Genomic DNA, 27,146 nt, shown 5'->3' with positions numbered 1-27,146 from the left:
GCCAAATTATTATATGCAATAAAAGACATTTTTTCTCTCATTTAGGGTGATGCAGGTGCAAAAAAAAAATGTTTTTTTTGAAGGCATGTTTTAAACCTCTTCATCAGGTTTGTGTGCTAACTGTCACGCTCTGTCCACACCCAGCCAGGGCCAGAGCGGCAGACCTCCTGATCAACCCACTGGACCCCCGCAACGCCGACTCCATCAGAGTGAAAATCGCTGACCTTGGAAACGCCTGCTGGGTGGTAAGAAGAAACATCTGAGAAGTGCAAACGTGCTGCAAATGAATAAACTACTGCAAACACAAAAATGAGACCAGTGAACTCAGAATTAATACATACATTATTTTTAAGTAAAAATGCTGCAAAAGAGAAACTCAAAGTCACAGAAAATATAGAGAAGCAAAGTGTAAACTTGTGGCAAACACATAAACGTGCTGTAAACACAAATGAGCTAACATACAAAACCAGGGTTCCTACAGCATAAGGCAAGTTAAATTTTAAGACCTTTTTATGCCACTTGAAATAAAAATTTAAGACCAAATTCACAAGAAACACAAGAAAAACCCGCTTGAGACAACTTAACCCAAAGGTTTATTTTAACATAAACCACTGCACTAATGTTTCAAATTTTGAAAAGCTTCCCATACAGGAAGAAAGCTAAAAACACACAAATGACAGATATATTAAAAAAAATATTTAATCGAATTCACAAACTTTGTTTTAGCAGGGAACAAAACAAATCAGTTTTAAAGCCACAACATAACCAGTGCTAAGTCTTTTTTGCAGCTATTTTTCTTTGTATCGTTTTCTTAGTATGTTTGATTTGGTGATAAGTGGAGGCGTTGCAGAGACAAGGATGGAACAAATCTGAGAAATACCGGCTGTTTCTCGGTAACTCGATTTTGACGCTTTATATTTCGCGCTTCGCATGTGTGACTCCGCTGCCTTAATTCCCATCGTTCTGAGCTTGAATGACTTCTTGCACAAAATCCACTGTGCCTCATGCATGTTCCCTGGTACTGGTTTTAGCCATGGAGAAAACTCTTGGCTGGATAGACAATTTTCATTACATTTACACTTGCTCATATTTTCCAGACAAAAAGTAAATGTCGCATCTCCCAAATGTCCCGGCCGCAACAACGCTTTTATTGGTTCCGCTATCGGGACGGAACCAATAATGGCGAGCCATTTTTTTTTTTAATAAAAAGAAGAAAAAAAAATTGTAAATTTTAACGTTTTATTTAGATTACAAAAATCGTAATAAAAATAATCCTATTTATGATGTTTTAAAAATTAAGACTTACAAAAGACTGATTTAAGACATTTTAATACCAATTAAGGCCTTAATTTTATTTTAAAGAATTCAATGCCTTTTAAGGCTTTTTAAGGACCTGCAGGAACCCTGAAAACGCCTGCCAATGATGGTGCTGCAAATAGTGAAACTATCATTGCTTAAAGGAAGTGCCAGCAGGCCAATCCCAGGCCGGCAGTTCGTGAATATTCCCGATTCTCCCTATGGCCAGTCCGGGTGTGTTAATGAGTATTGATCTCCATGGTCTGTTCTTATATGAGTTGAGGATCGACTCCCCCTAGAGGTCTGGAGTGCTTCTGTTATGCAAGGTTAGCTTGCAGCTTTTCTTAACTTGCAAATGTTTATTAACCTGTAGAATTTTTCCTTTGCACGTGTTTTGTGTGTTAGCGTCATTTATGTGTTTGCAGCACATCTCCCGCTTACTTGTTTCCCTTTTTTATTGCAGTATTTCTCTGCATATTTTTTTTTTTAGAAATAGTAATAATCACTGACTATGACTATACTTCACTGTAGAAGGGTTGTATTTAAACCACCTCAAAATTTTTTCCCACACTGTGTTACTTTTGCACCATATCATTTATTGTATTTTATTAGGAATTTATGTAATAGATCAGCACAACAATGTTTCCCATTTGTGAAGTAGAAAGATGAACATCTGTAAAGTGTGGGGGGCATTTTTAGTGCAGCCCCTTTTGCTGTGACAGCCCTTCAAAAGTCAACTGATGTGTCATTTAATCTTAGCAGAAGCAGAGCCGTTCTTCGATACGTTGCAAATCATTTCAATTTAAGTAAATAATTTTTTCTAGAAATAAGTGATTTTTTTTTTCTGACATGGAACAGGGTAAAAAGACACTTGCAAATGAAAAAAGACAATCTATATTTAAAATAAGAAAATGTAACTGCAGTCTCTTATTTCAAGTGTGCAAAATCTAATTATCTTTTTTTAAACGTAAGAATTCCCAATTCTTTAGCTGATCATCCTATTTTCCTTCTCAAATTAAGGATAAATTCACCCACTGTAAAAAAATTTTACTCACTTACAGAAAGTTTTTTACTGTATACAGCCCAAAGCATAAGTCAACTCTCTGTTTAGTCTGCCATCTAAAAGAAATGGAATTAGCATAAAACAACTGAAAACTGACTGCTATTTTTCACAACATGAAAAGGATAAAATAGTAATTAGGTGAAAGGAGGTGCTAAATATGGTGATGGCAGCATCATGCTGTAGGAATGCTTTTCCTTGGCTGCTCAGAGTTGATGGGAAGACAGATAGAGCTACATTTTGGGAAATCCTGTACTGTAGACAGTTGCAGCTGGTGCTACAGTGAAAGAATTAAAGTATACTTATGATTTAAACGACCAAGTCAATAGGAAACTGTAGCAAGAATATGAATCTGACTGAAACTGAGCTGTTTTGCAAAGAAAACCATAAATCCAAAGACAGAAAGTAAAACAGTAAAACAGAAATTGATAGACGTAATAAAAAACATATTCAACGCTGTAACTGTGTAAAAACAAGTGTAAAACAGGCCTTCTTAAGATATGAGCATTAGTATCCAACACATGCCTGTTAGGTTGACTTTTATTGGAGGCAAGGGAGAAAAGCGGAGACAGTGTTCCAGTTGTGCTGTTTGCTCAATGTGTTTTTTTTTTTTAAGACTTTTTTTTCCAAGCAGCAGAAATCATTAAGTAAAGGCGGCTGGGCTCCTTGTTCTCACAGAGATGCGATCCAGCAGCTATAACACAGCAGCATCTGATTCTGAGAAATCGTTGATCTAACATAAGCTAACAAGCAGAAATAATGCAAAAACACAGAAAGCAGTTGTTTTAAAACAGAAACGGTAAACACGCTCCAGTGTACAATAATAACCCTCCAGAGGCTATTCATTTTTGTTCTGTTCCTTCAAACTGATATTGAGCCAAATGTTTCTGTTTCTCTCTTCCGAACAGCATAAGCACTTTACAGAAGACATCCAGACGAGACAGTACCGCTCCATTGAGGTCTTGATAGGAGCCGGGTACGGTACCCCAGCTGACATCTGGAGCACAGCCTGCATGGTGAGGAGAACAGAATCTAAAACACAGAAATATCATAAGTCTCTGTTGTTTATATAAAACTGCTCCTTTGTCAGGCATTCGAACTGGCCACAGGAGATTATCTGTTTGAGCCTCACTCTGGAGAGGACTACTCCCGTGATGAGGGTGAGTATTTCGATTAAACATTTAAAAAAGGACTTTTAATTTAGCTCTTCCATAATGTTAAAATCTGTTGCTTTCTTGAGTTATTTATTGAAACAGAGATACACTATATTGCCAAAAGTATTTGCTCACCCATCCAAATTATTGGAATCAGGTGTTCCAATCACTTCCATGGCCACAGGTGTATAAATTCAAGCACCTAGGCATGCAGACTGTTTTTACAAACATTTGTGAAAGAATGGGTCGCTCTCAGGAGCTCAGTGAATTCCAGCGTGGAACTGTGATAGGATGTGCAACAAATCCAGTCGTGAAATTTCCTCGCTCCTAAATATTCCACAGTCAACTGTCAGCTGTATTATAAGAAAATGGAAGTGTTTGGGAACGACAGCAACTCAGCCACGAAGTGGTAGGCCACGTAAACTGACGGAGCGGGGTCAGCGGATGCTGAAGCGCATAGTGCGAAGAGGTCGCCAACTTTCTGCAGAGTCTACAGACCTCCAAACTTCATGTGGCCTTCAGATTAGCTCAAGAACAGTGCGCAGAGAGCTTCATGGAATGGGTTTCCATGGTCGAGCAGCTGCATCCAAGCCATACATCACCAAGTGCAATGCAAAGCGTCGGATGCGGTGGTGTAAAGCACGCCGCCACTGGACTCTAGAGCAGTGGAGACGCGTTCTCTGGAGTGACGAATCGCGCTTCTCCATCTGGCAATCTGATGGACGGGTCTGGGTTTGGCGGTTGCCAGGAGAACGGTACTTGTCTGACTGCATTGTGCCAAGTGTAAAGTTTGGTGGAGGGGGGATTATGGTGTGGGGTTGTTTTTCAGGAGCTGGGCTTGGCCCCTTAGTTCCAGTGAAAGGAACTCTGAATGCTTCAGCATACCAAGACATTTTGGACAATTCCATGCTCCCAACTTTGTGGGAACAGTTTGGAGCTGGCCCCTTCCTCTTCCAACATGACTGTGCACCAGTGCACAAAGCAAGGTCCATAAAGACATGGATGACAGAGTCTGGTGTGGATGAACTTGACTGGCCTGCACAGAGTCCTGACCTCAACCCGATAGAACACCTTTGGGATGAATTAGAGCGGAGACTGAGAGCCAGGCCTTCTCGTCCAACATCAGTGTGCGACCTCACAAATGCGCTTCTGGAAGAATGGTCAAAAATTCCCATAAACACACTCCTAAACCTTGTGGACAGCCTTCCCAGAAGAGTTGAAGCTGTTCTAGCTGCAAAGGGTGGACCGACGTCATATTGAACCCTATGGATTAGGAACGGGATGTCACTTAAGCTCATATGTGAGTCAAGGCAGGTGAGCAAATACTTTTGGCAATATAGTGTATCATAGAGTATTTCAGAGTTTTACATACATTTATTGTCGGAATTAATGTTTTATTAAATTTGGGGCTTTGAGGATGCGTTAAATCGAAGTCTTTTTTTTGGCAATGATCATGATCCTACAAACAGCAATAGAACAGCAGGGTTTAAAGTTTGATTTCATTGTTTTTAAAATTACATCTACAGGTTCAATTATAAAACATTCTGGCCTACAGATATTTGATAACATGTCCTTTAGCAAAATGCACCTGGACCACCGCCATTCTAGTCACGATGATAATTTCACCACTCAGATCAAACCTGTAGAGTTTTCTGGTTTACTGTCTAAGACTAGACTTTTAACAACAAAAATCCATTTAGTTGGGTTTAGGCGGTGGGTGTTTGAGGACTTTGTCCCCACTGCATCTGTTTTAAACATGTAATTGTTTACAGTTTGTAGACTTCGTATATGGGAGCGAGGCATTGTTGCCAGTGCAGTAATCCGTTCTGGTTGGGCTCCCTGTCTGTTACTCAGCACCAAAACGGAGAAAAAGATGCATTTTTTTAATTTTTTTTATTTACTTTCATTTGCCAAACTTTAATTAACATACTGGGGTAAAGTATAAGGAGCCTCTGTGCAACTTCTTCATGAGGTTCTGGGTCAGGGCCCCTGGCTTTGGTGGTTCCAGCTGCAGGAGGACGAACTGAATCAGCAGATCGAATCTTTGGTCATAATAAGCTAATCCCAAACTACCAGATGGATGTGGGCCTCCATTATGGTCCCATCTAACTCTGCTTTCAGTTCAGTTAAAATATTGTGGATTTGGCTTAAAGGCAGGTTAATTTACAGGAAACCATAGAGTTTAAATGACCAACCGTCTTAAAAAAGGTGACGCGGCTATGCAATGAAATGCATGTTAGTTAGAATCCCTGCTCTAAGTTACATTTAGCAGCTATGAAGGTGGGCTTGGGTTTATACTTGGACCTGTGTGTGTAGTCTTGGCTCCGTTTGAATAAAATAAAAACAATGAAACCAAACTTTCAGTTTTAGAAAAGTTTAAAGCAGCATTAAAAGGCCCCAAACTTAAAACATTCAAACCGATGAATGAATCTATAACTTTCCACCAGCACTGTACATCCGTAAGGCGAGCAAAGTGTCTTAGATTCTATGAATGGACCTAAGAATGTTTCTCCATTGTTTGGATAAGAGTTTATACTCAAAATTAAATAATTTTGATAGATAAAATCAGGATAGAAACTAAGTGAATTTCATTCTTTTATATATAATTTGCTTGTTTTCATTAACCTCTTGATATCAGTTGGGTTTTGTTCCAAGCAATGGAGACATTTTTAGCTCCAAATTTTGAATGCATTTTATTGTGAATGAATACATGTCTATAGTGTTTAGTGTAGCCGTCCCTTTCTCTAAATCCCACTATCCACTGTCTTTAACTTTAAATCCTTACCTTGAACTCTGCAGCTGTGCCTCCACCCATCTTCCCCCCACCGCTCACATTCTTAGCCTTTTGTTGCTACAACATAAAGCCCCACAGATTATGAAGCACCCCTAAGAACCACATTAGTCAGCGATCCAGTGAGCACATGTGCATCTTCATCCAGGTCGCTGTATCTTTCTATCTGCATGCAGGCAGCATCCTGCTGTAGAGCTGACACATTTCTTCCAGTCTGCAGCTTCATCCTCACCTCACCCCTCCGACTCTTTGATTGTTGTTTTTCCCTCCCTACATGTGTTACTTAGTCGCCTACTATCCATTTTTCTTTTTTTAAGCATTGGTAACTTTTGATCCCCCACCTCTAAATCCACATTAGCAGTTCATTATTTCAGGACCTGCTGCTTTTGTTCATCTCATGTCCTTCTTCATCCTGTGGAGGCAGAGCTTATTAACATGTGTTTTTTCTATCTTCATAATCTCTGATTGTTTTTTTTCCTTTTACCTCCTCCCTCTCTTTTTGTCCCTCTGTCTGTTCTTACTTTCTCACCCACCAAACCACCTTTATTCTTGTTTCTTTTTGTTGGGTTTTTCTGTCTCTCTGTCTTTTCCTCTACTTCTTCCCCCCCTGCTTCCCCTCCCCCTCTCCAATAGACCACATAGCCCACATCATAGAGCTGCTGGGCTGTATTCCGAGGCACTTTGCGCTCTCTGGAAAGTATTCTCGGGAGTTCTTCAACAGAAGAGGTAGCGATGGCCTGAAAGCTGAGTGGCGCTGAGACACACGGATGTCAAAGAGGGACAGAAACGGACACAAATAGACAATCTGGGATCAATTAGGCTCATTGATTAACAGCGGGAACAGTCAGTGTTGGGTTTCCAAACGTGTCCAGGAAGTACCTCAAGGCGGCAGTGTGTGTCGGCGCCAAGCAGCCGACGGCGTGTGTGTTGATGTGTGTGCATGCCGTCACGCTGAACCGTGCCTGTTCCCTTCTGTGACGTATGTGATGGTGGGGACAGACCACATCGCTCTGATCATGGAGCTCCTTGGGAAGGTCCCGCGCAAACTGGTAGCCGCTGGGAAGTTCTGCCGAGAGTTTTTCTCCAAGAAAGGTAAACTGACCCGTGGGTGGAGGCTTCATCCTGGCTGTTAGCTGGAGATAAATCAATGTGGGGGACGGCAGTGGGGACAGGTTAGTGTTTATCACATTGTTTTTGATAGGAACTCTCAGGCACAGTTTGGGTAAGTATACAGTCACAACAGTTCCATTATTTTCAGCTAGAATGTGTTATCTCTCCAAAGTAGATCCTGGATGGACGGCACAGCTTTAATTCAGGTTATTTATATTCACTGTAAGTGGTGGCAGGTGAAAAATTAAGGAAACTTAAGGATGAAATCCAATCAGAAGCTGCTTCACGGTAATAATAAGGGCTAATAACAGATTTGATGTTTTTTTGATAATTTTAACAGGAAAAAATGTGAGTTTTAGTTCAGTCACATTTCACTTTCAGCTTTAAAGTGAAAAACAGGCTACTTGGCATCAGTCAATGTAGCTCTTACTGTAGCAGCATAATCTTATACTTACATTAAAAAAAAATTAGGCCTTTACATTGACTACCGTATTTTCCGTACTATAGAGCAGGCATCCCCAACCTCAGTCCTCAAGGCCCGCTGTCCTGCAGGGTTTAGATGTTTCTCTGCTCCAGCACAGCTGATTTTAATTGAAAGCTGATTAACAGGCTGTGGTTCTACTGCAATCATTATAATCAGCTGTGCTAAAGCAGGGAAACCTCTAAAACCTGCAGGACAGCGGGCCTCGAGGACAGAGGTTGGGGATGCCTGCTATAGAGCACACCTCACTATAAGCCACGCCCAATACGTTTTTTGAAAAAAATTTAAACTTGCATATAAGCCACAATGGGCTATCAGCTGTTGATATCTACTGAACTGTCTCCCTCCAAACCTGTAGGGGGAGCTCTACATATAGCCCCTGGAGTAATGACAAAGAAGTATGCTAGCCCCCGTTAGCTTGTTGGCTCACAGTAATAATAGCTTGTACAAAAAAATTGGGCTTTGTCAGCTCTTTATTTCAGCTCTGCATGGGTTGAGCCCAGTCTCTTCATTGGTTTGACAGCTTTAATGCAGCAAATAAATGTTAAAATGTGTGAATTCGGGACATTTATTCGCCATCTTGCCTGCTGCTAGCAAGTTCTTGTGCTAAATAAAAATTAGCGGTTTATTCCAATTTTGACTTCCCCTTCTGGTAGTTAGGAAAAATCCACAGAAAAGCCGCACCTTATTATTAACCGTATGGTTCAATGTAAGGGAAAAAAGCAGCAGCTTATAGTCCGGAAAATACTGTATATTTGTTAGAAACTAAAAAGATTAAAAGTTTTTTTCTATAAATAACTGCAAAAAAGTGTTTGCAACCCTTATAATTAAGGTCTGATACATTTTATAAATTTCCTATACAATTCCCATATTGCAGCTTTAAGTATTGATTAATACCAATATTGACCTGATTTGATATCAGCATGAATCATAAACACTTTTATTACTTAGTTTGGAATGATAGAAAAGGCTTGATCAAGTGATATTTCTCAAACAAAGAACATTATTCTACAGCATTAGGTATGAGAACAACTGAATTTCTTATTCCTTAAAGAGTTACACAAACTTTTAACAAAAGCAAATGGAAGCAAAGTGTTTCTATTAGTTTTTCTAATATCAGAGATTTTTAACATAATATCAATTTAACACAACAAGATAATGACAAGATAACTTTTTATTTCATGTGAAAGTCAGCATCAGTAATTCACTTATTTGGTGTGAATTTGATTTATAAAAAGCACCAGCATCCATTAGCATGGATGGACCTGTGACTGATACAGCTAATAATCTCTCTGCTCTGTCCTTCTTTTTTCCACTTTTAAAGATTCCCTTTTTTTGCCTCTCTTTCTGCTCATAAATCCTTCATGATGGTGAGATCTGAATCTTCTGGCTTTGAAGATGTCTCTATCCGTGGTCTGAGCATGCTCTCCATGTCTCAATGTTCCTCTCTTTTATCTCTCTGCGCTCTGTTAATCTGAGCTGACTTTCCCCTTCTGCCTCTTGAGGGGTTGGAGCTTTTCCTGCCAGCCAGAAAGCCTCTGGCAGGCCGTGTCACCTGGTTCCCTTCGTACATAATGATTTTTATTGAACTCTTAGGAAAACACTGCTTGAAGACATATGCAAGATTAAGAAACTTCTATATAAGCTAAAATTGCCTATAAAGGGGTTTCTCTCTCAAATTCTTTCCAGTGTGTTTGATAAATAGATTGTATTCTTGTGATGAGGAAAAACATGTTTACCATGGAAGCTGAGGCTTAGCCCGGACCTCATTGTTGTGCCCCATCATTAACTGTCTTTCTTCCCTATCAGAGTTGTATTCCCAGCCAGCTATTTCCGCCATTTTTCTGACTAATGAATACAATAATTATGTCTTATTCTCTGGTCACACGTGTGTGTGTCTATTCCTGTCCATCTGCCTTCTGTCGGTGTGGTTTTCAGCCAAGACTCTGCTGGCTTCCACGATGCTACAGCACCTCACAGATTAGCAGTCCCTCAAATAGAAAGAAGTGAAGTCATCAGTGAAATCAGCTGCTGGTTATTTGGACTGTTAAATAATTACATCCAGTCGGTTTACTACAGTGAACTGGACCGAAAACGGTCTCCCTAAATCTTAGACAAAGGAAAGAAGATAACTTTAGTTCTTTTATATAAATTGTTATAAATGCCAAGGTGAAGTAAAAAAACTAAATGATGAGAGAGACACCCTAACATCCAATTTGTTTTAGTTCAGTGAATGCATCACTTACCTGAGCCACACAAGTTCTCATCAGAGGTGGGTAGATTACTCAAAATTAGACTTGAGTAACAGCAGAAATAATTAATAACCATGTGAGAACATGGTAATAACATGGGGAGTTACACTTTACTAGTTAACAAAAAACACTTTACTGAAAATTTTGGTAAGTGCTTTTCTTCAAATTTTGGGCAGACAAGATAAAGTCAGACTTCTTAGTTGTCAAACTGTTATTACCATGTAACTCAGTCATTTCACCGACAGCAATAAATTAATGTGTTATTATCTAGTAAAAAGCAGTTTATTAATTGGCATACAGTAGCAGCCATTCACAATTTTCCCACTTTCCTTGATGGGTCCTTGGCTGATCCCCTACAATGCCTTTTAAACCATCAATCTTTGTACAAAAATAGTCATGATTTGTGGACATTAAGCTCTAAAGAGGAGCGTCTTCTCCTGGTCAGACTGTGTAATTCAGTGAAAGGGTGGAGTCAGAGTTAAAGAAAATCCACGCTAAGGAGAAGGCCAGTGGCTGGAAGTTGGATGGGATTTTGCTGGGAGTCGCAGGGAAATGGGCTGCCATTCGGCTGCCGTTTCACCAGGAAGGGCCATTTTAAATGGCTGCTACTTTATAACAGAAAACCATACCCCTTTACTAAACTCTTATTTATATGTAACTTGTGTTCTGATTTATAATGCTTTATTAACCTGATCACAAGTTACAATTTACGTAAGCTGTAAGTATGTGGTGGCCAATTCTGGAAACATTTATGCAGTAACCTAATGGTAATTACCCACCAAAAGTCTCCATTGTTACATAGTAACATACAGTTGTAATAAAGCAGGTAATTACCTGCATGTATAGCTTGATTTTGGGGGTAATTACCAAATAAAGTTTTTCTTTTTACCAATTAATATAGTCTGACTTGCTATCTTATTACCATGTAATTACATCGTGATTTCTGTAATGTAAAAGGAAGTGTTACTAAATAATTTTACATATTTTTATTCAAGTAAAAAAAAAAGTATCCTTTCAAAAAATTGCTCAAGGTAAAAAAGATAATTGGTGGGAAGGCTACTTAATTACAGGGTAACTACAGTATTTAGGTTGTTTGACTGACTTTATAAAATTATGTAAATAGATCAAAATCAAAAGTTTTAAATTTATAGATAAAATTATTAGCACGAGTGTAGAATGAATTGGAAAATAAACTCTTCACACTTCAAATGTAACTTTTACAAAATAAAACCTACTAAACCAATACTGTATACATTAATTTGACCTCCTTAAGTCAAAGCAGATAGAAGTAGGATTGTAAAACAAGCTTGTGTAGAAAATTTTTTTTTGGTGCATTTTAGATTAAAATTTGTTTTTTCATGGTAGGTTGAGTAGCTAAGAACAAATTATTCAAGAATAATGATACTTGAAATGAAAATATCACGTGGATGAAAGTAGAAAGTAGGTTGTTGTAAAATTAGTCCTAAAAGTAAATTACTTTAGTAAATGTAACTAGTTACTACCCACCTCTGCTTCCTGTTTACCACAAAACGTTTTTAAGAAAGCAGCAAAGCTGTATGAAGGAAACACTTTTTTCTAGAGATTCATGTCATTATTATTCAATATCTGATATAAGCAGGGATTTTTGAAATCAGCAAAGTTCATGCTGATTTATAGTGTAAAGATTGTTTTTATATACTGTGTTTCCAGTGCTGTTTACTCAGTCACCGTGAAAGCATTTGGGTTTTTAAGTTAAGCTAAACTCCTTCTTCATGGACGTCTTGAGTGTTAAAACCCCCTGAAAGCTGGTGAATTGCTAGCCTGGGTGCCAGTCCGAACTTAGTCCCGCCCACAAGGTTTGAGTTCGGGGAAGTTCGGTCTGGCTCTGCTCCATAGTAGCGCGAGTATTATCGCCCACTGTCAGGCGATCCAATCAAATTGTCAGGGCGGGCTTTATACGATGATGGACAGATGATCAAGAGTAACGTAATCAACCACGTGACCAAAGCGTGCTTGGGTGACAACAATAATGGCTGCCGCTGGAGAGTTGAGGTGAGTAGATTAGGTCTGTTCTAGAAGATATCGACAGCAAATTAATTTTAAAAGAGGAACAGAAACGCGATCAAGTCTCATCTTCTTATTCTAGGCGTGAAACTGCACGCTTTGATTTTTGTGGACAACAACTATGCCTCGCTTAACATGCGTCACGCACTCCGTTGCTCTTATTGGTTGTAGATCTATCCAATTGAGTGCAGAGGCATTTTTTTTCCTGGTTCGTTCGAAACACGCCCCATAATCACAGCTCTATGGAGCAGTATCAGACTCATATTCTGACTAGAATTGAGTCGGACTACGTCAGGCTAGTGAATTGCTGCTTTTAGACATGTTCTTGGTACAGATGGATAAACTGCCTCCTCAGCATCATGATCTACCGTCTAACACCTTGTTTATTTTATGCCAACCACAAAACTAAAAATCTTGATACAAGTAGGAATTTTTGACTCCTGCGTTCCTGGCCCATACTGACCCATGCCCAGTGAGTGGGCATGGGTCAGTATGAGCTTCTTAGGTTCAGGTTTGTAGGGACACAAAGATTCTGAACAATAATTACTTAATATAGCAGCTGGCAATATGATGGTCTTAACTTATCTACCAGTGCTCTTTTAGTATGAGCAACCGGGCTTTCCAAAATACCAATTTTTTTCTTTGAAACAAGAGAAAAGTGTAGGAGCTTTTATTCAGCCAGCTGACCGGCAGTGTGCAGTAAAAGATGGGTGAGTGGGCAGCGCTGTGTAACCCTACGGAATTAAAGGTGGTGGAAATGCTACCACTTTCTCTGACATCTCATTAAAAGGTTTTTAATCTGCAAGATTAATCCAGTAGCCTATTTTTTTATTACATATTTATACAAAAAAAAAAATATATATACATATATATGTATGTATATATATATACATATATATGTATGTATATATATATACATATATATGTATGTATATATATATATATATATATATACAGTGGGACAAAAAAGTATTTAGTCAGCCACCAATAGTGCAAGTTCTCCCACTTAAAAAGATGAGAGAGGCCGGTAATTTTCATCATAGATATACCTCAACTATGAGAGACAAAATGAGAAAAAAAAATCCAGAAAATCACATTGTCTGATTTTTAAAGAATTTATTTGCAAAATATGGTGGAAAATAAGTATTTGGTCAGTTACAAACAAGCAAGATTTCTGGCTCTTACAGACCTGTGACTTCTTCTGTAAGAGGCTCCTCTGTCCTCCACTCGTTACCTTCATTAATGGCACCTGTTTGAACCCGTTATCAGTATAAAAGACACCTGTCCACAACCACAAACAGTCACACTCTAAACTCCACCATGGCCAAAACTAGAGAGCTGTCAAAGGACACCCGAAACAAAATTATAGACCTGCACCAGGCTGGGAAGTCTGAATCTGCAATAGGTAAACAGCTTGGTGTGAAGAAATCAACTGTGGGATCAATTATTATAAAATGGAAAACATACAAGACCACTGATAATCTTCCTCGATCTGGGGCTCCATGCAAGATCTCACCCCGTGGGGTCAAAATGATCACAAGAACGGTGAGTAAAAATCCCAGAACCACATGGGGGGACCTAGTGAATGACCTGCAGAGAGCTGGGACCAAAGTAACAAAGGCTACCATCAGTAACACACTACGCCGCCAGGGACTCAAATCCTGCAGTGCCAGACGTGTCCCCCTGCTTAAGCCAGTACATGTCAAGGCCCGTCTCAAGTTTGCTAGAGAGCATTTGGATGATCCAGACGATGACTGGGAGAATATCATATGGTCAGATGAAACCAAAATAGAACTTTTTGGTAAAAACTCTACTCGTCGTGTTTGGAGGAGAGAGAATGCTGAGTTGCATCCAAAGAACACCATACCTACAGTGAAGCATGGGGGTGGAAACATCATGCTTTGGGGCTGTTTTTCTGCTAAGGGACCAGGACGACTGATCCGTGTGAAGGAAAGAATGAATGGGGCCATGTATCGTCAAATTTTGAGTGAAAACCTCTTTCCATCAGCAAGGGCATTGAAGATGAAACGTGGCTGGGTCTTTCAGCATGACAATGATCCCAAACACACCGCCCGGGTAACGAAGGAGTGGCTTCGTAAGAAGCATTTCAAGGTCCTGGAGTGGCCTAGCCAGTCTCCAGATCTCAACCCCATAGAAAATCTTTGGAGGGAGTTGAAAGTCCGTGTTGCCCAGCGACAGCCCCAGAACATCACTGCTCTAGAAGAGATCTGCATGGAGGAATGGGCCAAAATACCAGCAACAGTGTGTGAAAACCTTGTGAAGACTTACAGAAAACATTTGATCTCTGTCATTGCCAACAAAGGGTATATAAAAGTATTGAGATGAACTTTTGTTATTGACCAAATACTTATTTTCCACCATATTTTGAAAATAAATTCTTTAAAAATCAGACTGTGATTTTCTGGATTTTTTTTCTCATTTTGTCTCTCATAGTTGAGGTATATCTATGATGAAAATTACCGGCCTCTCTCATCTTTTTAAGTGGGAGAACTTGCACTATTGGTGGCTGACTAAATACTTTTTTGCCCCACTGTATATATATATATACAGCAACATAAAAAATATAAGGTTGACACACAATATACCTTCAAACTAATCTAACTTTTGTGAAATCAAACTGTCCACTTTGGAAGAAACACTGGTTGAAAATCAATTTCACATGCTGTTGTGCAAATGAAAAAGACAACAGTTAGAAATGAATGGCAGTTAGCAAGTAACACTCTATAAAGGAGTAGTTATGCAGGTTTGGACAACAGACCACTTCTTAGTTCCTATGCTTTCTGCTGATGTTTTGGTCACTTTTGAATGTTGCTGGTACTTTTACACTCATGGTGGCATGAGACTGATTCTACAACCCACACAAATGGCTCAGGTAGTGCAGCTAATCCAGAATGGCACATCAATGCGGACTGGAGGCACTACCAGGAGACAGGCTAGGAGAAGTGGAGGAGGCCGTAGGAGGGCAACAAGCCAGTAGCAGGATCTCTGCCTTGGAGCAAGGAGGAACAGGAGGAGCACTGCCAGGGCCCTGCAAAATGACCTCCGGCAGACCATTAATGTGCATTGGTCTGCAGAAACGGTTAGAAACCGACTCCATGAGGATGGTATGAGGGCCTGACGTCCACAGATAGGAGTTGTGCTACCTGCCCAACACCCTGCAGTATGCTTGGCATTTGCCAGAGAACAAAAATTCCCCACTTGTGCCCTGTGCTATTCACAGATAAAAGGAGGTTCATACTGAGCACATTTGACAGAAATGAAAAAGTCTAGAGACACTGTGGAGAGTGATCTGCTGCCATCAGCATGATCGGTTTCACATGGGGTCAGTAATGGTGTGTAGTAGGTCTCTGGAGGACCATGCAGTCCCTCCCTTTGCTCGCCAAACACCATGACCGACATTTTGTACCGAGATGAAATCCTCAGAACCCTTGTGAGACCATATGCTGGTGCAGTTGGCCCTGGGTTCCTCCTTATGCAGGACAATGCTAGACCTCATGTGGCTGGAGTGTGTCAGCAGTTCCTGCGAGATGAAGGAATTGAAGTTACAGACTAGCCCACTGGTTCCCCACCTGAATCAGATTTAGCACATCTGGGACATCATGTCTTGATCCAGCCACCAATGTCACGTTGCACCACAGACTGTAAAGAAGTTGTTGGATATTTAAAATCCAGGTCTGCGAGGAGATCCACCACCTCCCCAGGAGGATACCCAGGCATTGTAGGGAGGCCTACACAATACTGAGCCTTATTTTGACCTCTTTTAAGGACATTACATCAAAGTTGGATCAGCCTGTAGAGTGTTTTTCCTCTTTAAGTTTGTGTGTGAATCCCCATTAGTAAATAGATTTCCATTGATGATTTTTGTGTGAGTTGTCAGCACATTCATCCTTGTACAGAACAAAGTATTCAATGAGAATATTTCATTCAGATCTATGATGTTTTATTTGAGGGTTCCCTTTATTTTTATGAGCAGTGTATATATATATATTTATATTAGGGATGGAACGGTTTATGAAAACCGTCCGAACCGTTCGGTTCGACTGTCTCGGTTCGGTTCGTGTGTGTTGTGTTCGGTTCATGGGCTGCTCCTTTTTCTTATAGGCGAAGCGTGTACACTCCAGAGCAGAAGGTGGCGGTACTGCGACCAAAGCCAACCACCAGCAGTAAACAAGAAGAAGAGGAAGAAGCGAAGCAGCGTAGCCGGGTGTAGCAGAAAAAAATCAGTTGTTGTGGAGAATTGTGTGTGGCGAGTGAGAAAGAACAGGAGTTGGCAGACGCGCCAGCATCACTTTATATTTCTGTTGTTTGGGACCACTTTGCATTTAGAGTGACCTACGATGGCGGCGGAAAGACAGTTGTGGATAAAATTGCAACAGTGTGCAAGCATTGTGCAACACGTTTTGTTTATGCTAACAGCAAAATGACCAACATGTCAGGCTAACCCCGAAATCCCACATACTCCGTCAGCGCTCCGCTCCGCCCCGCTGCGCACCAGACCGCCTACACAAAGCAAAGCCTACAGCCTCCGCTGTGGCTCCCGTCCGCTCCGCTCTGAGTTCCTTGGAGATCGTAGAGGGCATGCATGAGATGATTAAATTCTAAGCAGCAAATGGGTTTTCGCGGATCATTAAAAATAATTACAATTTATTAATTTTTTTCTTATTTTTCATTAATTTTTATGGGATTTCGGTGTAACAATCAACATATACCGAACCGAACTGAAAACCGTGAACCGAACTGAATCGTGTATTTTGTGAACCGTTCCACCCCAATATATATATATATATATATATATATATATATATATATATATATATATATATATATATATATATATATAAAACTAAAGTTGATGGATTATTCTTATGTTCTTCTGTAGTCATCCCTCTGAATGCCAACACTGACTGTTCTCCGTTTGCCTTCTTGCAGGTGAGCTGCGGCACATCACCAAGCTGAAGCCCTGGTCTCTGTTCGATGTCTTGGTTGAAAAGTACGGCTGGTCACACGAAGATGCCGGACAATTCACCCAGTTCCTGCTGCCCATGCTTGAGATGGTGCCTGAGAAGAGGGCCTCGGCTGGGGAATGCCTAAACCACCCCTGGCTCAGCTCATAGCCACAAACTTCCATCACCCCCTCTCCTTCCTTCCCCATCCACCTTCTAGACTTTAATCTCAAACAACGACCTCTGTTGGCAGCGAGCAACAAGCATCGTACAGAGAGAGGCTTCTAACGCATTCATTCCATACCCACCTGATCAGGCTTTACTTCTACATGTACTCTACCATGGGGAATGTAAAAAAACGAAAACACAAAACGCTGGCAAGGACTACAAAAAAAGGAATTTATTGATGTTGGAAAGGATTTTCCTGAAACGAGAAGTCAGAACAAAACATGGTGTTATTGCCTCCTCCGCCATCAAGACGTCACCCTCTTCTTCATCCGTTTTCTTCTCATTTTTCTTAACAAATGAAAGCTGCTGACTTTCAGAGTAAACAGAGTTGGCAAGAGACTCTTGTACTGCTGTCAGATGGCCCAGAGTTCCCTCTTGCATTACCAATTGTGTGTGCTATTATGCGAGAAAATGAGCGTTTGTGCCTATGTGCCCTATATAACCTCCTTAAAGAAGTACCAACATCAGACTTTACAGTTTACAGCTTTCTTACATGAATCCAGTCCTTAAAAAAAAGCTTCTCACAGCCTCCATTGCTTCCTATCATGCTCTACGGTCCTGAACCGACCTTGCGGAAGGGGGCATCACATTGATGGGTACAGAGAAGGTTTGGAATCAAAACAATCAGTATTAACTTCGAGAAATATCTGCTTGGTGTTAATAGACTTTAATTCGAAGATGCATGGTGACACTGCTGGATCGACATGAAGGAATATGAGAAACCAACAATAATTGTTGGTGACAGTTCATCTTTCACGTATGGGAATGGTATTAGGAAATGTTGGTGACCCACCACCCTTGGCACTTTTCAGTTTTTGACATGACCAAATCCCCAAACCTTTCTGACTCCATTCCTAAGAACAGTTATCTTCACTCCCTTCTGTTGTATGTTTACTGGATCCGATTGGTACTACTCCCCCACCACCCAACCGTCTTTTTTGCCCCCAGGAGGAACCCCATCTATCCCAGAGCCTCTCCAAAAAGGAGGCGGCCATGTGGAAGGTTGCACTTGTCTTTGTAAATGTCTTTCAGGGATTTGAAACCTTTGTACATAGAACTAGATTTCGCAACACAAATAAGCGACTGTGGACACATTTGTGGACAAACACCCCGAGTATCATTCCAAAAAGTGTAAAAAGTAAAAAAAAAACTGGTTGCTGTTGGCAGTACTTGGTTTCCCCTCTGACAGAACAGGAATGGGACGTTCTGATTTCTGATCAAACTTGGAGGGAGGCTCAAACTGACTGGTGCTGCCACCAGGTGGCAGTTTGGGAATATTGCATCGCCACATGAAGCTGCTGCTCTCAGTGCCAACAAACCAACTTTCTCAGTCTCTGTCCACTAAATCACACACCTGAAATCTGAATCATCACAATTAATCCAGTTGCCTATTTTTCGCAATAAATAATTAAAAAAGATAATTATAATTAAATGGTGAGATATTTTTAAAAACTATTTAATTCATTAAAAATATAGGGGGGAAAGCAAACAACTTCTCTCTGTGGTTGTTGTGACCGTGACAGAAATTTATCTTCTACTGAGGTGATTGTGTTTGTCTATTAGAGATGTTTTTACTTGTTTTGTCATTATTAATATTATTGAACGTTTTTTTTTAAGAAAAACAAAACACCTCTCCCCTCCCTTCTTAAACAGTGCTGCCCTCTATGGGCTGTTGATGGTGACAAAAAAGAAAAACTGTTTTGCAATAAAGGGTATTTGAGTTATCCCCCCCTCCCTTCTTTTCCAATTTTTCACCAAATCCTCCTGATCTCCGTCACTCAGCCATGCTGACTGTTCTTCCTGATAAGATCGAAGTTTTGTCTGTTTTTCATTGACAGATTTAATAAATTGTAGATTAATGGATTCTGTTTTCTTCAATGTAGTCATTTGTTGGAGTTTATCGTCACATTTGGAGACATTACAGGCAAAGCAGGAGAAGAACTGAAGTCGGGCTGGATTTCATTTTAATGGTGTGAGCACTGAACAATTAAAATACAAAAAAATCTTAGTACATTAAGTCATAGCTCATTCAGTGTAGTGTGTTACAACGAACATGGTACAGTACTGTGATTCACTCTAAAAACAGCTCATAAAACACAAAAGAAACATTGCAGGAATAAAATGTCTCCACATCTGTACAAGACCTTGAAAAAGTATTCATACCCCTTGAACTAGTGACACTATAACCACTACAAACGAACACGGATAACATTCATGAAGAAATAAAAGGAAAGTTGTACGTTTATTTTTTTTTAAACAATGGAAAAATGTAAACTTAAAACAGTAGGGTGAGTTTCACTCTATTGGGATTCTTTACTTTAGCAGAGATGGGGAAACGGGAGATAGGGAAAGGATATTTGAAGCAACCCCCTGGGAAGTTCCAGAAAAAACATAAAATGCTGCAATTGACTTGAGATGTGGGTTTAGGTTTAGCCAATGGCAGAACAACAGCCAGGATTAAAAATTCAGGGATTAGAATGGCCTAGTCAAAGTTCATGGACTTCACAGACACAGTCTGCCTGATTTAACAGAGTTTCGGCTAAATTTTATAGCAGAATATGCAAGCATTCCAATTTTCAACATGTTAAAAAGTTTGTATAAAATTTAGCATTGAACATCAATGCACACCATATTGCCATTTTAAAGAAAACAAAAGTAATTTCTACCTTTCAGGTCAAGTTTCTCTTTACAAATTTGTCTCAGTTTCTCTTATAAAAAGCATAAAATCTCTAAAACTTTGTAACTGTAAATATGGACAGTTGAGAAAAGTTGGAAGGATATGAATATTTTAATCAAGGCAGTACTTTACTACCAGGTTACTAAGCTGGGGTTCCTATTAGCATTCTATTATTCTACCTTAAATAGTTCCTTATATGCCCTCTGATTACTCATTGATTAGTCATTAAAAAATGCTTCAACTCTAATCAGGCTTCAATGAGTGTGCTTTAAAAGTCTGTCTATGTATAAAAGATTCACAATTAATTCAGGCATCAGAAACATTAAGAAAAGTCAGTGACATGAAATGGCTGCTAAAATAAAGGCGACATGAGGTATTTGATATGCCATAATGTAGAGGAGGAGGATCTTATGATCTACAATGGAACATTGCATTGCAATTCTGAAGAGAACAGTATGAGATGTACACCTGTACTGTAGAAACCTTTAAATTCACCCATTACAGCACAGCTACCTGCCTGTGTGCCACCTGTTGGGCCTTTTGCATCAGAGGAGAGATGCACAGTTCTTCAGCAGCAGCGGTTTGGCCAAATCCAGGATGTCCAGGTTGGGATCCAGTGACCTTCCCAGACCCTCAAGAACCATGATGGCAAACACAATGGAGGCGAAGTTACTCTCCAGCTTCACCTGAAAACACAACCAATGATTAATGTTATACAGCCAGGGACTGCATCAATTAAAAGGCCAAATGCAGAGGAACAGAGAGGGAATCAGAGGCCTGATAAATCTTCAATTTTACTGCATAAATACTAGAGCTGAAATAATCGGATTAATCGCGATTAATTGATTATTGAAATCAACTAATTGTACTGATATTACCTTATATAAGCTTAGATCTGTTTCTTGTTTAGTTTGAGCTTATTAATCTGTAGTTAAAACCAAATATATACACTATACTAAAAGAGACTATCTTTTTTTATCATATAAAGTATTTGATATACATTTCCTTGTATAATTTAACTGGACCAAAATGTTTTGATTTTTGCTCAGGATTATCATTATTTCTTTTTACTGAATACTAAAATAATAAGGGGGAAAAAACACTGTGAGAAGCTTGTAAATGGATACCCAACCCATCCGATTTAAATCCAACAGTTTTAAAGATAATTTTAACAGATAAGAAAAGAGGTTTTGTCAATGTCTGAATTTATAGAAAACAAGAAAATTAAAATCTGTAAAAAGATCAGAGTTTTTAAATACAGCATTGAGAAAATTGAGCTGATTTGATCTCTTATGTAGGTCTCACATGATGGCCAAAAAAAAAGGCTCTAATGAAAATCCTCACATTGACAGCTCATTTTATTGCAGCATTATTAAACAATATTTAGATAAAGACTTGCTCTTAAAGACGTTGTTTGAAATTTAAAAAGATGATTTCAAATTTATCAGAATCAGAAACTTTAAACTGGAGAGTTTAAAAGTTGAGATCACAAAGGAAACATAAATTACCTTGTGCTTGATGAGTAAACCAAAGACCTTAGAGAGCAAATCGGCTACTTGAACCTAAACAAAGAGAAAAATGTGGACATTAATCTGTGGGGGAAAAAGTGGATAATGAATAAAAGATGCGCGATTTAATTAGCCTTTCGTTTTTTTTTCTGTTTTTTTTTTTGAAATAATGAGTTAAGCTTCCACACAACAGAACAGAAAAGTGCAGCATTAAAACCCCTTAAACCTGACTGCTTTAATGGAGCAGTAAAATGTTATACATTCAACTGTCTGCAGCAATAATATCTCCTGATAAAGGATGCCAGATATATATAATATATATATATATATATATATATATATATATATATATATATATATATATATATATACACAGATACATACAACAAAAATGGCATCGACAACGCTTTTGGGTTGTTTTCTTTGAGTGTAGGTGATTTTTGAGTGATTATGCAAATAAAATGATACAGAAAAACCGGTGCAATAGCATTTTCTAGCTTGTTTGTCATTTTGGTAACTACATCAAAATTACCGCTAGGTGGACAAAAATCCCGCCATCTGGCGGAAAATCACCCGGCTTTTGCAAATCACGCGAGAATGTGTACAAAACAAAAAAATTGGCACCAGCAACGTTTCTGGGTCGTTTTCATCGAATGTCTGTGATTTTAAAGTAATTTTGAGTGATACATAACTTTTTTTTTTTTGCGATCATTGCACTTGCCGGCGGGCAAATACAATGAAATTTGTACTCTCCCAACAATAAAAACTACTTGCCCCGGGAGATCGGGCGATGGTTAACATCGAGCCCTGTATATATATATATATATATATATATATATATATGTATATATATATATATATATATATATATATATATATATATATATATATATATATATATATATATATATATATATAAAACCAGGATTAGCATCTCCTCCTTCCTTACTGGAGCAGCTGGTTCAAAACAAAATGCCTTAATAAATGTCTTTCTCTAGCAGTACCCTTCGTAATACAATTATGCTTTTAATCCGAGATAATCTATTGACTGCATTCACAGCAGGTAACATAAAATGTGATAATCACTTGATGAAGTCATTGTCAATAAATTTAGTATTTGATTAACTCTTAAGTGACTCTAAAACATGAAATTTGCTTAAAGAAGAATTCACTTAGAGCAGCAATAAAGCCAAAACTGACAAATATAAAAGCAATATATATACTATTGATATAACTATATATCAATAGTTATATCCCTTTTTTTGTCATATGGTAAAAGCTCCTCTAAAACAAATGATTGATCAGAATGTAATTTAATCAGTAATCACCTTTAAATACATATCTCTTACCCAGGCGTCTGAAATGAGGTGAAATCATTGGTTTAGTCAGATAGAATTAAAATGGAGCTTACAGGCAGCAACACACCATGTAGCATTAATCAAAGAATACTGTGGGGTGTGATGGACAAGCTGTGATTCCCACTGCTCCCCAAAGGGGATGGGTTAAGATGCAGAAGTGAATTTCTCTATTGTAAGATCAATTATGTTCAATTATTTCTGTATCTTATCCTTGAGAAAGTAAGTCGCACAAAAGGAGAAAAAAATACCTTTCCGAGAGAGAGGGTGTTGCTGACGGCGTGATCCACCAACTCGGCCATCTCCTTCTTAAAGAGTGACACGTCTTTGCACTCATTGGCGCGGGCGTGATGCAAAATCAACTCTGCCACCTGCTCACCCTGGAAAACCACACAGCTGAACTCAGGTTATCTGGGCCATTTAATCGATTTCTCATAGACGCTCAATCAGACGCATTTAAAGAAGCAATCATTACGTTCTTCCTTACCTTGCGCAGCACCACCGCGGTGAAGACGGCCTTAAAGTTGGCGAGATCGTGGTCGCTGAGCTGAGCGACGATACCGGCGTCCAGCAGCACCAGCTGCAGAGGACATGGGTCCGGTCTGACGCTCACCACAACGGTGTCCAACAGGTCGGTGAGGGTGGTCTTCCCATGCTGGTCCCCTGGGATACCAACTGCATCACTGGAACCAGTGGGAGACCTCTGACACTGGACCAGGATGTTGCCAGGATGCAGGTCTCCATGGACAAAGTTATCAACAAACACCTGCAGTGAAGATGTCAATATGGTGGTGAAAAAGTGATGAAGCAGTCTAGGTATGTGCATATACTTCCTCTTTAAAGACTCATTAAAGTGATCTCACCATTTTTAACAAAGTGTCGACTCCCATCCTGGCTATCCTCTGCTTCACCTCCTGAGGAATGTCGGAGCTCAGGTAATTGGAAATAGGCTCGCTCTCCTACAAAATAAAAGTCATCATTTTTTTTTTTATAATGCCGCAAGCATCGCTTATTATCCTGCTCCAAGCACTCACCTCAAAAGTCTCCACTAAAATGTTCCTGGTCACAAACGGTCGTAGTGGAGTTGGGAACTTGATATTGTCCACGTCGCGGAAGTTTTCTTGGAAACGCTCGATGTTTCTGGCTTCAAAACGAAGATCGATCTGACATAAACACACAAATCATCACATTTGTTTATAGATGTTGGAGCTAGGCCAGTTTTTCAGTGTAGTCCTGTTTCTCTGCCTGGGACTCAATGTGTTCTCTTTCATCCTCTGACATGGGAGCTGGTTTGGAGCTCGACTGCCTGCCTGGCTATTTGTTTCCTGGACGGGGCCTTCTGTGGAGCTGGTTGACAGTTTCCTTTTTCTATCTCTGCTTCTTTTTCTATGTCTTCTTCTGTCTCCTTGAACCCCAGTCGGCCTCGGCAGATGGCTGCTCAGATTAAGCCTGGTTCTGCTGGAGGTTTCTTCCTGTTTAAGGGGAGTTTTTCCTCTGAATTGAATTGAATAAATCTTCTGAATTTATTTCTATATAAACTGTGAGTGAAGTTTCAGAGTTGGAAGCTAAATCATGGAAATTTATAAAGAGAAAAAAACATACAGGTACATTTACCTCTGTTTAGTCTAATAAAGTAAACTAAACAGGAAGCAGTATAAATGCTAATGAAAGTACCTGCTTGGTCATTAGTTTCTCAAACTCCTCGACGACTTCAAACATACTGAGCCACTTGAGTCCAGGTATGCAGTGCAGAAGCCAGCTGCCTGCTTTCATCAGCAGCAAGTCGATCTCCACCTGCCTCCTGACGCCTGGATGGACCACCTAATGAGCACATGAGAGGAGAGGAATATGCAGCTTCCTTAAAAAGAAATTGTTTTCTAATTTTGTAACAAAACAACATACTTCAATCTATTTTATTGTAAATTGAAATGACAGAACAATGCAATGTATTCTGTAAGTGTGAAAAGAAAAAAAAAAGCTAGATGTTTTTCAAAAGAGGATAGTTACCTTCAGAAGTCACCTAATTGGTAAACAAAGTGTGCAATGGTGTTTCTACACAGTACTGACTTAAACACTTATCTTTGGTCAAAAAACTACATATAGAATTTGCAGAGAGAATAACCCAGTTAGATCAGTTATTGAGACCAAATATATAAAAATGTATAAACATAAAATATATAGGATTTTTACATTAAAGGTAAAATAATTATAATAAATAAAACTGTGTGTATGTACATATATTTTTAGCATTTGTAGTTCATCTGAGATGTACACTAAAAGATTTTTGTTTCTGTTCCAAATATTTTCTTTATTTAGAAATGTTGGCTTACTAAATTAATTTATTTTTAGATTCAAAATCACAATAGTAAAAAACATCAATAGGTTAGAATAATCAATATGCGCAGCCCTAAAATGCTTTATATGTTCCCTTTATTCATTACATTAAGAATGACTTTATGTCAGTCCAATTAAAAAATGGAAATATGTGGTTGTCATGAAATAAAATGTTATTTTTTATTGTTTATTGGGGTGATCATCCTCGTCTAAGGCACGGTTAATGTCTTATGGTGAACCTCACCTTGATTGCCACAGGTATCAGGCGCTCCTTCTCATTGCTGCTCTCCCCAGGCTGCTGTTCTGCACAGATCTTCTCCTTATTATATCCCTCTTCCTCCTCTTTCCTCCCCTTCCACAGCTGCCTCAGAACCCCAGCTGCACCTCCAAGGCCAGGGATCTCCCAGGCTTCCAGCATGTCTTCCCTCTCCATCTCCTCTACAATCAACTGGAAGGACGGGTCTTCCACCTGGTCTACCCTGGCCCAGCCTCTGTACACCTGAGCAACACATCCTGAGCCCACAGGCTCCTTGCTGTCAAACACCAGGACTCTTCTCCAGCTCTCTCCAAAGGCCCTGCGCAGGCACTCCTTGGTGTGGGCCCAGGGGTGAGGGCGCACCTTTACATGGAGCCTGGAGAAGCGTTCACAAAACTCTTTGGAGAAGATGTCCCGCCTGGTGCTGGCCCATTGCCCCAGCTTGATGAATGTAGGCCCAGAGGTCTCAGTCACCCACAGCAGAGCCTCCAACCAGTAAGAAGCACAGTGGGTGGAGATCAGGGCCAAGGGGGAAAGGAGAAGAAGGGGACCAAATTTAAAGAGAAGAACCAGAGCGCGCAGGCTAAGGCGGATAAAGAATATCACTTTATGGACTTGGACTTTTGCAAGGGACTTCCTGTCTGCTGGTTTGGGTGACAGAGTTGCTTCTTGGCACCTGGCTGCAAAGCATGAAGCATTGACAGCTCCCCAACACAGCAATGTGACCTTGGGTATGTGGGTGAGAATCTGCCGCCTTTTTAGAAAACATGTCCCCTGATTCTGCATGAGCCTCCATCTGCTGAAGGAGCCTGCTGTTTGCAGAGTCGACCTGAGGCTGACCAGCATCCCTCTGGCTCCAAACACCATCATGGCCGTCCTGTCAGGGAGCCGTTAGCTCGGCGCGAGATTCCACATCCGCTCCTGTCCTGTAATAAAAGCACCGGGACGAGCCAAAACGTAGAAAATATGTCCTGTCTCATAAAAACCCGTGACTGTATTAGTGGTATCCCAACTCAAAACAAAGCACTGGAGCCAAATTCAGGGATATTTCTCTCTGTTGTGACTTTACTTATCTGCAGAGTAGCTGCTGTGGTGAATATCTCCTCCCGTTGCGGACAAAAAGCGCATTTCATGGTCCAATTGGCGCCAATGTACATCTAAAAATATTCATTTCCAGGAAGAACAGAGCTACCAGTGAAAACGTTACAATGACAGCTCACTTCCGGTTTCGACGGTTCGCCGGTGGTCACGTGACCTTCTGTTAATGTCCCGCGCTGTTTCGTAAGTTCCACTTAGTTATCACGAATAGTTTTTTTATTTTTTTTTTTTATCTTCATTCATTTTTTTTAGATTGACAATTTTGTCCAGCTGGTGGACTGGTGGTCGCGCTGGTGTCACCCTTTAAGATTTTTCTTTCTCCAAATGCTTCTTTTTTTCTAACTTTTTTAAAGAATCAAATTTAAATTACAACCGGATTTTAATTTACACCGCCTCTCGTTAATTTATGTCTCGTTATTTACCACTATATTGTAAATTATAACCAAAACATACAACTTGCTTTCAGGTCACATGAAGTATTGTAATGAGGTCTGTTGACCAACAGATGGAGACAAATCCCAACCTTTCCTTTTTGCCTT

At 39.7% G+C, this 27,146-nt stretch overlaps 2 protein-coding genes across 6 annotated transcripts in view; one reads left to right on the top strand and one right to left on the bottom strand.

Annotated features, from left to right (window-relative positions):
* srpk2 (SRSF protein kinase 2) overlaps window positions 1-17,760 on the top strand; it is a 91,758-nt gene extending 73,998 nt beyond the window's left edge. For 4 of the 5 annotated variants that reach the window (XM_038280421.1, XM_038280422.1, XM_038280423.1 and 1 more), the window contains 5 exons: window positions 145-245; window positions 3,265-3,372; window positions 3,447-3,516; window positions 7,301-7,393; window positions 17,138-17,760. In XM_038280421.1, coding sequence (XP_038136349.1) covers window positions 145-245; window positions 3,265-3,372; window positions 3,447-3,516; window positions 7,301-7,393; window positions 17,138-17,322 — 557 coding nt within the window. In that variant the 3' untranslated portion in view covers window positions 17,323-17,760. Of the gene's footprint in view, window positions 1-144; window positions 246-3,264; window positions 3,373-3,446; window positions 3,517-6,934; window positions 7,028-7,300; window positions 7,394-17,137 lie in introns of all 5 variants that reach the window. The other variant, XM_038280420.1, reaches the window with a different exon arrangement.
* Window positions 17,761-19,321: 1,561 nt separating this feature from the next.
* adck2 (aarF domain containing kinase 2) lies at window positions 19,322-26,752 on the bottom strand. The gene is made up of 8 exons (XM_038280418.1): window positions 25,498-26,752; window positions 24,594-24,740; window positions 23,954-24,082; window positions 23,783-23,878; window positions 23,407-23,685; window positions 23,171-23,299; window positions 21,565-21,618; window positions 19,322-20,742 (listed from the first exon to the last, which is right to left on the bottom strand). The coding sequence occupies exons 1-8, from the start codon at window positions 26,377-26,379 to the stop codon at window positions 20,602-20,604; spliced, it is 1,857 nt and encodes a 618-aa protein (XP_038136346.1). The 5' UTR covers window positions 26,380-26,752; the 3' UTR covers window positions 19,322-20,601.
* Between the last annotated feature and the right edge of the window lie 394 nt (window positions 26,753-27,146).

The sequence above is a fragment of the Cyprinodon tularosa genome, unplaced genomic scaffold (genome assembly GCF_016077235.1).
Source record: "Cyprinodon tularosa strain WSP-4 unplaced genomic scaffold, ASM1607723v1 ctg16, whole genome shotgun sequence".
Classification (NCBI taxonomy): Eukaryota; Metazoa; Chordata; class Actinopteri; order Cyprinodontiformes; family Cyprinodontidae; genus Cyprinodon; species Cyprinodon tularosa.
Note: the sequence above shows the minus strand (reverse complement) of the source record. Positions and strands in the feature narration are given on the sequence as shown.

What these genes read in the sequence shown, in the direction of transcription:
- adck2 (XM_038280418.1), bottom strand. Translation starts at nt 26,379, where the DNA reads ATGATGGTGTTTGGAGCCAGAGGGATGCTGGTCAGCCTCAGGTCGACT. An exon ending in AGAAACTAATGACCAAGCAG is followed by an intron (nt 24,083 to 24,593) that starts GTACTTTCATTA and finishes TGTTTATGTCAG; the next exon opens with ATCGATCTTCGTTTTGAAGC. An exon ending in CCGCGGTGGTGCTGCGCAAG is followed by an intron (nt 23,300 to 23,406) that starts GTAAGGAAGAAC and finishes GTGGTTTTCCAG; the next exon opens with GGTGAGCAGGTGGCAGAGTT.